At 41.4% G+C, this 12,963-nt stretch overlaps 1 protein-coding gene across 1 annotated transcript in view; it reads right to left on the bottom strand.

Annotated features, from left to right (window-relative positions):
* Positions 1-12,963, bottom strand: part of POU6F2 (POU class 6 homeobox 2) — a 56,904-nt gene that overhangs the window by 23,777 nt on the left and 20,164 nt on the right. The window contains exons 5-6 of the mRNA XM_061555005.1: positions 5,617-5,714; positions 4,645-4,849 (exon numbers count right to left, since the gene is read on the bottom strand). Of these exons, the coding sequence (XP_061410989.1) occupies positions 4,645-4,849; positions 5,617-5,714 (303 nt within the window). The remainder of the gene's footprint in view (positions 1-4,644; positions 4,850-5,616; positions 5,715-12,963) is intronic.

Raw genomic sequence — 12,963 nt, 5'->3', positions numbered from 1 at the left:
TCGTTTATTTTGTCCTGTTGAAAGCCTCATCTTGCTTTACTGACCCATTATAAAAGCGGACCTTTGGGCTTCCTATAACCTACAGCTTTAGGTGATATTCATATGGCACTGTGATCATGATTATCTCAGTGAGTTAAGTATTCCTGCTCTTGTGACTTCACATCAGAACATTAAACAAAGACAACCAGTAGTGTGTCTTCGGAAAGTTGTGCCCACGTCAGTGGGACATCTTTCCTGATGTATAATAAAATACAAGAACATAAATATTATTATAATAAACAACATATAGTCGTATACACTTATCTTTATCTGATTTTCAGTAAAAACCTGCACACTTTAAAGAATGATGGGTTTTGCTTCGAGCACCATAGGTTATATGAATTGCTGCCTTTGATATTTTTGTAAGTGAAGATGTGCCTTTTTAAATCCTTTATATTAAGTTCACTTGCTTGCGTGCTTGCTTGCTTACGACCGTGCAAATCTTTCGGTCGTTTTTTAACCCACTTCCCGTGATCCAATCGAGCTGACATTTTGCACACAGACTCGTTGTGCGTGACAATTAATTTTCGTCAAATTTTTTCCAAAATTGTACACTGTTTAGGGAAAAATAAATAAATATTTAATTACCAATTGCTTAATGGTGGCAGACAATCATCTGACTCATAGGTGGCAGCCATCTCAAGCCAGAGGACGAGAGGACTGTAGCCGCCACGCATATAAAGGATTTATCGTGAAAAACTTTTTTTATGCAGTGAAATATTGAGGTTAAAAAAACTAAAGTTCGTAACATGCTTTTGAAAGTAGTAAACACAAATTTACTCTTGAATTGCCAAGGAATAGTGTCTCCTTATAGTCTACAGACCCAATCTATTAGTTCTGTTGTTAAATTAACCAGTTGACCATCGTGCATGCTTGGAATGCTCCATATGTATTGATTTGCCTTGACTTGCATTGAAGAAATTACTAAACCTCCACTTTATGTTTAAAATATTTACATTCTAGAAGTGGATTTATTTTGACATGCAGTGTTTTTCTTTGCATCATATTCAGCTCCACACTTTGAAAGGACATTGAAACTGAAGTCTGACATTCACCCATACAATAAACACGCTCTATTAGCGACCACCTATTAAGGTTGGCACATCACACTGGGGCGTGTAGCCAGTATGACACCCAACCGCCTTTGTCTCCGCAGATAATGATGTTACATTTAACTTTGCAGAATTACCTGTAAATATTTTATGCAATTAATTCCTGAGCGATTCTTGAGCTTAGATGCACCAATGATAATCTGAAGACGGATTCCTATTTTGAGTGCAGAATTTGGGAAAGTGCAGTAAATATAATAAAGCATGGCAATTACAATTATTGAGAGGTTACATGCGTACGTGTGTGTGCAGTGCCTTGGGAATAAGTATACATGGGAAAGAAAAAACGTTGGAGCATCCGATGACTGTTTCAAGCACATCTGTGACAATTTGCACCGCAGTTATAAATTATTTTATTTTTGGCAGCAACACACTTCCTACCACAAACCACTTTGTGCGCGCAAAGCTCTCTGCGGCAGGCTGGCCGAGTGTTCACCCGCATGACGTGTGGTTGAAGCCGCGTCGATCAATAACCCCCCATTTAACAGGCAATTAATTTGAACGCTAATGCGTGCGGTCGGAAGAGTGGGTCTTCGACTTTCATGGATGTGGACAAAACTTGCAGGCTGTGCGCTTAGACCCAGGGGCGAGAAATAAAAAAAAAGCATCCACCGCTTACACTCATCCGTAAACGTTGAAACAGCAGAGCGATCTGTTACTTCTAATGGCAAATTTGTTACCGCAGAGTGGTCTGTAACGGCTTGATTTTCTCTTAAGTCTTTTGAACAACAAAGTCATTCAAGACACCGTGGTCACCTTCAATTAAGTGGTGTGAGCTCAGACTTGGCTTCTACACCAATATAAAAAAAGCCATTTCAATCAGTGCCAGTGCATTCAGTAGCACTGGCAATAACACTGATGCTCATTTTCTATCTCATTTTTCGAGGGTCATTTGGCTAATGCTGCTGCCCTCTGTACACTTGCATGCCTTTCCTAATTTTGTTCATGAGAACGGTCCACTCAGCTTGTATTCCTGCAAGGTTGTCTTTTAACAAGACTAGTACTGGCCAACGGCTTTACATTTCTGCAGTAAAGAGAACACTAATTAGCTCGAGTTCTTTACAGAGTCCCGTTATTGCACTCAAGGGGGGCCCTTTCTGGACTTTTATCACATGTACCTCAAAAGTGCCACCGTGCTTCTAACAAGAAGCAGTGTGTGGTTTTGTACGACAAAGGCCTTGCATACACACCAGGTATCCCATACGATTCGTACGGTCTGTCTCACTCAAGAGTAAAAATCAGGGTCTTTATGGAAGAATCTCAAGCAGTTACATGTTTTTTAAAATTTATTTGGTTACTTAAATAAATATGTGTGCTCATACAAACAATTTGAGTGACCATGTTTTCCCATATATATCAAGTGCATCACAGCGATTTGGAAATGTACATTTAACAGATAAACTAAAATACTACCGATAAGGTTGTTTTGTCCAAACATATCTGTGGTTTGCTGTTTAAGTCACTGGCTGTGGCTTAAAAAGTATAGATAAATGCTCAAACCATTTGGCACAAGTGTGCGCAAAATATAATCATATGGTAATGGAAAAGCCACAGAGGCACAAATCACATTCATTGACTTTTATCCAGGATTTTGCCAAGCTTTACCCAGGCATGTGCAGGAGCCTACGGGTGTGTTTAAAATAACACTGAGCTTATCGGAAGCATAATTGATAGTATGGAAATGTATTCCCCCAAAAGTGTCAGATGAGCTCCGCCATCTGTAGTGTTCCGTGAAGGAACTCGGTGGCACCTGCGTAATCTAGAAACTAAAAAAATGACCATGATGAGGGAGTCCTTTTTCTAAGTCTCATGACATTGTCCTCACTGACTCCCCAAAATATGTGTACCTACTCGTTGTTTGTTCATATTCCATGCCCTATCAAGTGTATTGCTTTGTCTTTGGGCTCGTAGGAGTCTCTTAGCTTGGCTATGAAAATCTGGATTTTTTTGAAATTAATATGATCTTGAAATGTGATCTTTGAATACAAGTTTTGAACTGCATGGTCAGTAACAAAGAAAATCATTTGACATTTCTAACTGCTGGTTGATGTCTATTACTTACACATACATTTAAGTGTTTATCAGAAAAATAATGAGGCCACTGATTTGGCCAAACTGATTCCAAAAGTCACACAATACATTGTCAATGTTTCGTCACATGTTTGATTACATGACATATTGAGTATGAAGCAATTTGCAATCATATTCAGTGGAGGGGTGGGGGGGGAGAACCCGTCACGTTCATTTTTTACGTAAAAAAACTCCTTGACCTGTGACCCCCCACAGGACCTGTAACCCGTGAAGCGAGAAGAGGGAGCTCGCGCATGTGCACGTCTGGTCTCCACGCTGCGCGCGTCCGAACATACATCGGGACAGCAGATGCGCTTATTCTGCTCGCGAAATGCCCGTGTTTCCACGCGCCGCTCCATTTCACACGATGCGGAGACGCATGCCGGGCGGGGGGAGCTCATATTTTAATGACGTCAGATCCCAAGACTGGCCCAAAAGACCCAAGAGTTGGGCCAAAACCGTTGGTTTCCATGGCAACGGGTGTCAAGGGAATCCGACTAGAACCAGAAATGCAGTGTCAGGTACATTTATCCCTATTGCCACGCCAGGGATGAATCGAGCCGATATTTTTTTGGGGGGTGGGGGATGGCGGGCGGGGGCAAGGTGGGGTTAGCCGACTTGAAACGCCTGAGCAACTTTCACTCAGAAAAAAACACATAAAAAGACCTGTCGCGTACGAGTGAGTGTAGGATTTCTTGGACCAGATAGGCAAGTTTTGCGAGCTGTCCTCACTATCCTGGAGTGAGAGACGTGAGGTAAAGAAGGTTTCAGATTATTTAAGATGATGCCACAAATTTAAAAATTGGTCCCGATTTGAGCGCAATAGCCGTGTTTAAAATATATATAAATTAAAAAATCAAGTGGATATCTTTGATTTCAAAACATATCGTGCTTGCCCTTTTCATGGGATAGAGTTATTCTTAGTATAAACCTACCATGATTTGAAATCTAATTTTATATCAACGTATGAAAATAAATTGCTGCATTATAATGTTAACTTAGCTTGGCAGAATTTTTGTGGAAGATCTCAGTTGCAAGATAATGCAATGGGAATGCTCAGAGGAAAGGTTTTGTAGCAATACCTCTCAAAATCACCTGAAATGCACCTGATCTCATCAGATCTCATAAGTGCAGCAGGTTTGAGCTGGAATTTTTTGCTTGAATGGCCAACCACCGAGCACAACACAGTGCTGCAGGCTACTGCAATGCAACACTGTCAACAGTTCAGTCAACATGCATTGTTGTACTGGAGTAAACTCCTACATCCATGCTCCCCACATTCACTGACCAGCATGATGAAGCATGATCAAAGAACACCAGCAAACCGCACAGTGTGGCTGAGGTGCTCATCCAGTAGTGGATAGACAAAAGGGCTGTAACGTGCACGTGCACACGCGGCAGCGCAGAGCGCCGTGTGCGCCACTACCTTGCATGTTGTGCAGGGGCAGTGCGAGGATTCCACTGGCCGCCGCTGCCGCCGCCGCAAGCCCCTGCATGTTGGCCAGGCTGGCGGCCGGGAGAGTGAGCACCATGCCTTGCTGAGGCCCCACGCCAACCGCCTGTCCCGCTGCACTGCCCAGCGCCGAGCCCACTCCCGCCATGCCGAAGGGCAGCAGAAGCGGGGACACCAGCTGAGGAGGGCACACACGTGTCTATGCATTTTGAACTTCTTTCGCACCGTATATAGCCAACCGTGCTAATTGGAGGTGCGGGAAAATGACAACAAACTAAACACAAAAAGCAGTTCGAAAGAAGTGAGGTTTCAATCTCGATTTAAAAGTGCATAGCTTCAGTGGCTTCGTAATATCGGAAGGAAGAGCGTTCCAGATAGCCGCAAAAGAGTAGGTGCAGGGACCACTTATAGAGTCATTACAATAGGCAGAGGTCGTCCAGTCTGTGGGGTGGAGTGGTGGCAACATTGGTGAGTGTACTGCGCTCTGAAAGCTGTGACTTGAGTTTGACTGAATGGCGAGTGATATCTGCCCTGGTCCCAGGCACCTCTTCACCCATTCACACTGACCAGCGTAGCGAAATACGTTCATACACCCCGATGACTGAAAGGCGTGAGGAGGCCTTCATCCAGAAGTGGATTGATAAAGGGCTGTAAAATAAATACAAATCCAGTCAGTTAGCTTACACTGAGTAAATAGCAATAAATTGTAATATTGGTTAGATTTTTGTATAGTGTAGGTCTATCAACGTTTCTGACCCATCTGACTGACCATCAAAAGGAAGATAAATGTATGTATGTATGTCGAGCTTCTTACGCAGCGTGTGTAGCCAACCGTGCGAATCGGAGGTGTGGATGAATGTTTCTCACTGAAGAAATGTCTTCCATCAACATTGGTACGGGAGTTTGCTCTTTTGCTAGCTGAGCAGCTGTGCAGTTCTGACTTACCTGTGGGCCTGTTGGCTGGGCTGCAGGAGGATACTGTCTGGAGGAGGATGACGTCTCCTGCTCTGTCTCTCCTCCTTGGCTGGTGGTCGCTCCACAATCTGTTCAGTACAAAGAACACGATCACATGACAACTCACCAAAGGACACACCAAATATCACTGTAACTTATAAAGCTGTAATTTAATGCAAAGATCGGTGATTAATATGGATGTAGTGAGTCGCGATTTGATTCAGTGACCATCTCATTTGAAGTTTAATTGCTCTCATTTGTACACATTTGGTGAATTATTTTCAATAAAATTTGACAGAAGAATTTAATTCGTACACAATGTGCATACATTGTGAACACTGTAATAGATTCTTGCACGCATAATTCAACGCACGTGTTGTGAGCATAGGAATCAACTGTCAGTGATACATTGATGCATTATTACATGCCTGTCTTTTAATATTACAGTGCTAACTTGACTATAGTTTACATTTGTTGTAATGTATATGTTATAACTGTGTAATGCTATGAGCGCCAACAATCTGTACTAAAATCCTCTCTAACTCTCCGAGCAGTGTTTTTTTTTCAAAAAGCGTAAACGCAAACATATTTGAAAATGCATTGATGTGGCATTAAATGTATCATGGACATGCTAATGTACACCGATGATAACGTGTTTCATGATAAAATGAAGAAACAATATTTTTTATTGCGTGGAATACTTCAATGTGTTTTTTTAATAACATGACCTAAGACACATTTGAAATTTTGTTCGTAAACATTCCAGAGCAAAATACAATAATGCAAAAATGCAGCAAGGAACCCGAAACAATAAATCATCTGAGGAGTACCTAACAACTAACCAGGTTGAATTTTCAATCACTTTTGTGACCTGCAATGGGACACGGGAGTACCTTGTGCAATTTATCACACTTTCCCAGCCTGTTCACTTAAACACTGAAAAAACTAAACTTTCAATTCTTCTCTCCACCCACAAAAAAGCAGTCTAATGCTCCGTGAAATGGGGTGGCTTGTTAATGGACCCACTATCGAATTATTCATGTTTTCCAGGACTCATGTCAAGCCAACTTAAGTGTGTGCACTTTATTTTCTCCTCCGCTGACCAAGGGTTAAAACTAAATCAAAGCTGTTTCAAATGCAGTGACCATACCAAAACAAAATGCAATGGTAAGACAGGAATTTTAGGTGCCAAATAATAATAATAAAAGAAAAAACTGGAGGAATAGCGAAACAAAACTGTTTAAAGCTTAGCAGGCAAAACTTTTAAAGCAAGAATTGCTTGACAAGGCATTGCGAGTGCCAAGTTTTCATCGCAGGGTTCGGTAACGTGGCATGACTTCTTTGCGTTGCTGTACACATACAAAAAAGAGCGTAACATGAATGCGATGCAAATGGGAATCACAGTATATGTCATGCGCGTTACAGATAACAGAGGTGTGCAACCAGGCAGAAAATTATCCGAGTCTTTATTCACATAGTAATGAACTCCGGTTGGAACCGATAATTTGTTTTAGCATTTTGGCCTGCAGTGCCTAAAAGTCGAACTGAAAATAGTGTTCGGTGTACACTCAAGATATTTCTACAGGCAGTCCTCGACTTATGCGCACCCGCCTTACGAACACCCGCAGTTATGAATCAGCTTCCATTAAATATAAAAAAAACTAATTAATTGACTTAAAAGGCACATTCGCACCTGCAAACTGAACCGCGGGACAATGTTCTTCAGCAGAGCAATCCTCCGCGAGATGTAACGAGTCAGCCTCGCGCTGGCAGTGAGTGTTTTTGCATGTGAGTGTGTGAGAGTGTATGTGAAAGTGAGTGTGAGGGAAAGTGAGTGTGTGAGAGTGTATGTGAAAGTGAGTGTGAGGGAAAGTGAGTGTGTGTGTGAAAGTGAGTGTGTGTGTGAAAGTGAGTATATGTGTGAAAGTGAGTGTGAGGGAAAGTGAGTGTGTGTGTGAAAGTGAGTGTGTGTGTGAAAGTGAGTGTGTGTGTGATAGTGAGTGTGCGTGTGAAAGTGAGTGTGTGTGAAAGAGAGTATATGTGTGAAAGTGAGTATATGTGTGAAAGTGAGTGTGTGTGAAAGTGAGTATGTGTGTGAAAGTGAGTGTGTGTGAAAGTGAATGTGTGTTTGTGAAAGTGAGTGTGTGTGAAAGTGAATGCGTGTGTGAAAGTGAGTATATGTGTAAAAGTGAATATGTGTGAAAGTGAGTATGTGTGTGAAAGTGAGTGTGTGTGAAAGTGAATGTGTGTGAAAGTGAGTGTGTGTGAAAGTGAATGTGTGTGTGTGTGAAAGTGAGTGCGTGTGAAAGTGAATGCGTGTGTGAAAGTGATATATGTGTAAAAGTGAATGTGTGTGAAAGTGAGTGTGTGAAAGTGAGTGTGTGTGAAAGTGAGTGTGTGTGAAAGTGAGTGTGTGCGAAAGTGAGTGTGTGAAAATGAGTGTGTGCGAAAGTAAGTGTGTGAAAATGAGTGTGTGTGAAAGTGAGTGCGTGTGTGTGCGGGAAGTGGTAGTGCAACGTTTATCACGTTGCGCTATGAACCCGGCGACCCGAATTTGATTCCCCCTCACGGCCACCACCGGTGACAATTATTTGAATCGGTCCTGGGCCTCCCCTAGCTAAAGACTCAGCCTCAAATGAGTACCTGGTGTGGTGTATAAACATCGCCACTGGGGAGACAAAGGCGGCCGGGCGTGATGCTGGCCACCCACCCCTCGTGCCGGCCTGCATTGGTGCTCGCTAACAGCACTTGCCCCAACAGTCTGTTAAGGTTACACGGGGGATCTTTGCATTTGTGTGTGCACGCGTGTCCCGTGTGTGTGTAATTGTAGTGACTCGTTGCGCCCCTTTCGACAAGCAAGCCACCATCAGGACTCAAGGTAAATGAAAATTAAACGGATTTTTTTTCTATATATGTTACTTCATTTATTGTTTTATTTACTCTCCAGTAGTTTTACAGTGTTACATGCAAATGTACAATCTTTATTCTTATTTATGAGTTTAACAATGCTTCCCTTTTTTGTAAATCCATAATACGTTCCATAACACTGACCGTAAGGGCATTTAAATACATTAAATTGTCTTCCGACTTACGAACCATCTGACTGACTAACGGGTCTCAGGAACGAATTATGTTCTTGCAAAGGGAAGCATTTGGCTGCTAACTATGCCAATCCAGGATTTGTGGGAATGATCACTAAATGTGTGCCCTGTGGTTGAATCGTACGATTCATAGTTTTGTAAATGTCTTGCACTAGCTCAGTTAGCGCTGCCTAATGACGGCCTCTTGCAGTGCACAAGTTGGCCAAATGGGCATATATGAATATTAAGTCACTCATGACCCTGTATACCTTTTCGATTTCAACGTTGTGCTAAATTAATTTGCGTGAGTATTTGTTTTACAAACGTAAATGGAGCTACTCCAGGAAACCCCTCAACAATGACTCAAATAACACTCTCTCCTCCTCAGACACAGAGGCCTTCTAACAAAAGCCATAAAATTGAAATTTTAAATATGGATAACATTAAATACAATGAAATGCCACAGTGTACTTTCCGGTGAACATAAAACATTTTATATCACTTATATTATAAAGCACTCATTATTGTCAATACATGCACACTAATTAAACATTAAATACAAGTTCCCAAAATTATTGAAAAACTTTCTTCACGATTATTTACAGAGAATTTTTTTAAATGGAAAATTAGCATAGAACCATAACATAAATCAAGTATATAAATGTCAGAACACTTTTAAGATCCCATGACAGTACGACTGCAGTTTTACAAAGAATTACATTTAAGGCATCAGGGTTATTTTATAACTCTTCATATGGAGCTTCACAAAGGTGTTCTTATTATCATTCACAAACTATTCAGTGTTGGAGCTTCAGCCTAGAGTTATAGACTTGTGTTTTTTTATATCTGGTGGGCCCCTAGTTTGACTGGAGAAAACCTTACTGGGAACAAAACTGAACATCTGACAATATGACACAAGTGTGAGGCTGGTAGAACAACAGCGTCAATCTGGAATTCCCAGAGGCTGAAGCTAGGTTTCAATGCTTGTGAGCAGTCTATAGTTTGTTGTGTTTCCTCGGGGTAAGATTAAAGAGAGCCTTTGCTTTATCAGAACGTGAGCTAGAATAGTTTCCCTCGCACTGATATAGCGCAAGCTTTTGCCTTGGCCGTTGCATCAGTTTTCAAAAGGCACATTTTAGAAGCTCTACCATGATTTGAAGCTTTCGCGACTGCAGGAATCCATACTCTTTGGTTCTTTTGGTAAAGTCACGTGGGTATAAAATAAAATAAATCACGACGTTTCGGGCGCAACACAAGCGTCCGTCATCAGTCTGCATCAGCAGCAGGCCATGCTTTCCCACCTGATGACGGACGCTTGTGTTGCGCCCGAAAACGTCGTGATTTATTTTATACCTACGTGACTTTACCGAAAGAACCAAAGAGTAAATCTCTACCATATGCCGTGTAATCTCCTTTTGGGCAGTCGTTGGTAACCAGTTTGAAACCATTTTTATTTTACTACTAAACTTGAGAACCCAGAGTTTAATCACAGGCAGCTGCCCAGATTCAAACCCAGAATCTCAGCAGTGCCAGCTCAGTGCTCTAACCTCTGAGCCACCGCCCACAACGAGGCTTCCCATTTAATAAAAAAAAAAGTTTTTTTCCTTCATATTAGGAGTTCTCTTTATATTGGATAGTGCGGACTGAGAAAATCACCATAGGCAATATGAGGAACAAGTTGTGCAGCATTAAGTTTTAATATGAATGGCCAAATTAATTATATATATTAAAAAAACACATGTATTACTGTAATTATTATGAAACACGGCAAAACTGTTTGACAGAATGAACATCTACACCATTGGAACCTCATTTGCCAGTAAAAAATATTGGTTTTTTACCCTTCTATCTGGCAACAAAACTGACACCTTTTTTACAAGGAGTCATGTTTGCATAGACCACAATACCGGCAGTCATAATGCAAAAAAAAACATAACTCTGATAATGCGGACATCTGGTCCAAACCATGCGAGACTAGGCTCTAAGGAAAGCTGTCTCGGGTGTGGACCAATCAACTTCAAGGACAATGCACATTATCAGAGTTATGTTTTTGTTTGCATTATGACTGCAGGTATTGTGGTCTATGCAAACATGACTCCTTGTAAAAAAGGTGTCAGTTTTGTTGCCAGATAGAAGGGTAAAAAAACAATTATCAGAATGAACATCAACAACGTTCACTACTTATGTACACCGTATCCATTAAATGTCTTTATTGTGTAGTATTTAAGGCCTTGAAACCGCACTTTTAGCCTCACGTTTAGTTGGAGCAGTTTGGCGGGATGCTGCCAAATTGTCGGCACGCCACAACTTTTCATTTTTAAATCGCTCCCGTGGGCCCCTCGGGGGAGTCATAACTCGCAGTGCTTACTCGCCGCAGATGTATGCAAAGCGAAGTAAAGCGCTGGGCGATTGGAAAATCAATAGCGATCGAACGCCCCCTGACAGCTCCCGCTCCATAAAGCGTGGCACGTCGGAAAGCTCTCGCTCCCGCACCAGCAAAGAGCTCCGTGGAGCGCGTTTGGTTTTGCCGCCACCCGTTCACCATCCCAAAATCTAAATCTAGGACATTGACAAATGGTGGTACAAGGAGCCACGGAAACACAGATAGGCGTGGAAATTGTTTCCGCTGTTCGCAGTAATGTTTGCGTATGCAATAATATATATACATTTGGTACTATGACAGTCAGTATTCTCAGAGAACAGACCCAACTGATGATTCTAGATTTGAAGCTTTCGTGACTGCAAAGATTCATATTCTTAGGTTTTTTCGGTTAAGTCACGTAAGTAAAACATCAAAATAAAAATAAAAATCACGACGTTTCGGAGGCAACACAAGTCTCCAACCCCCCCCTCTCCACTTCCCTTCAACTTGCTTATAAGGGATTACATCTTGAATCATTGCTTCACTTGATGCAGCTAATTCGGCTGTGACGGTCCCACCTGATGACGGAGACTTGTGTTGCCTCCGAAACGTCGTGATTTTTATTTTTATTTTATTTTTATTTTGATGTTTTACTTACGTGACTTAACCGAAAAAAACCTAAGAATACCAACTGATGATGTTTAAGAATGACTTATTTATCTTATAAGGCCCTGGAAAGTGTGTCCATATCATGCAGAAGAAAATGTTAATTCTCACATGGCTGATGTTGATTTGGACCAACAACTATAATTTTACATTGAGGTGGTTGAGCTAGATATTTTGTATCAGTAGTGTATCACCGTGATGCCTCCTTAATCCTTGTGAATCGGGCATCGAACCGTTCCATGTAAAGCTGGAATAAGTGACATAAACAGATTTAAAATGATCAGGATGAGAACCCAGTTTAAAAAAAGATTTTGGGTGGCTACCTAGATTCAAACTCAGGATCTAAGCGGTGTGAGCCGAGTTCTCTGGCATTGGCCACCTGGCCCCCTCCGCTGTTATGGATCGTTTTCAACAGTGGCGTCACACTTGGGCCGTGACATATTTTTCTTTAAGCACACATAAATTCCTCCATGGGTGGAATTCTTTTTGTTAGCATTATAGCCATATGTGCACACGCATGCCTATGTGTGCGCACCTGTAAGTGCGCGTATAATGTGTATATAAAATGAAAAGTGCTGTTGCCGGGCAAGCAATTACAAATACAGTAAAACCTGCGAAAGGAAGCACAAACACTTCGCTTCAGGGTCGTTCCACTGTGCTCCCTCATACGACCACACTGGTCACACTGTCCTGCCAACATGCAGTTATTTTACATCCAAGGTCCTCGCTATTTCCTCGTTCCATTCACAAAACATTTGGCCTTCAATAAAGTTCATCACTGAGAGTATGGAAGGAGCCTCGGAATGTGTCCACACAAGCACTGAGAGTGCTTATTTCTGGTATTGAAAGTGCTTATTTCATAAAACGAACATGAGTTGGAAATTTTGTTTATCTCGATATTCTTTTCTGTTTTGCAAACGCCATCAGCCATACATTTTAGATGCATTTCGTGTCCTGGTTGCTGGTATTCATTTGAATGTAGCACTTAAAGTGAAATGCATCGCTTTATTTTCCCATGTCCTTTCACTTGTGCGAAAATGGTCGAAAGAATCAATGATTTTAAAATGGTTTTTTTCACTTCTTTTTGAATATAAAAGTGATTCAGAAGTATACGATTTTTTAAACACTTATGAAATCGCATAAAGGAAGATATACAATATATATGGTATGAAGTGATATTTATTTCCAAATATCACTTGCAACAATTTTATAAACCCGACAAAAAAGATT

Source organism: Lethenteron reissneri, chromosome 20, assembly GCF_015708825.2.
Source record: "Lethenteron reissneri isolate LAM-NWPU_2019-01 chromosome 20, ASM1570882v1, whole genome shotgun sequence".
Taxonomy (NCBI): Eukaryota; Metazoa; Chordata; class Hyperoartia; order Petromyzontiformes; family Petromyzontidae; genus Lethenteron; species Lethenteron reissneri.
Note: the sequence above shows the minus strand (reverse complement) of the source record. Positions and strands in the feature narration are given on the sequence as shown.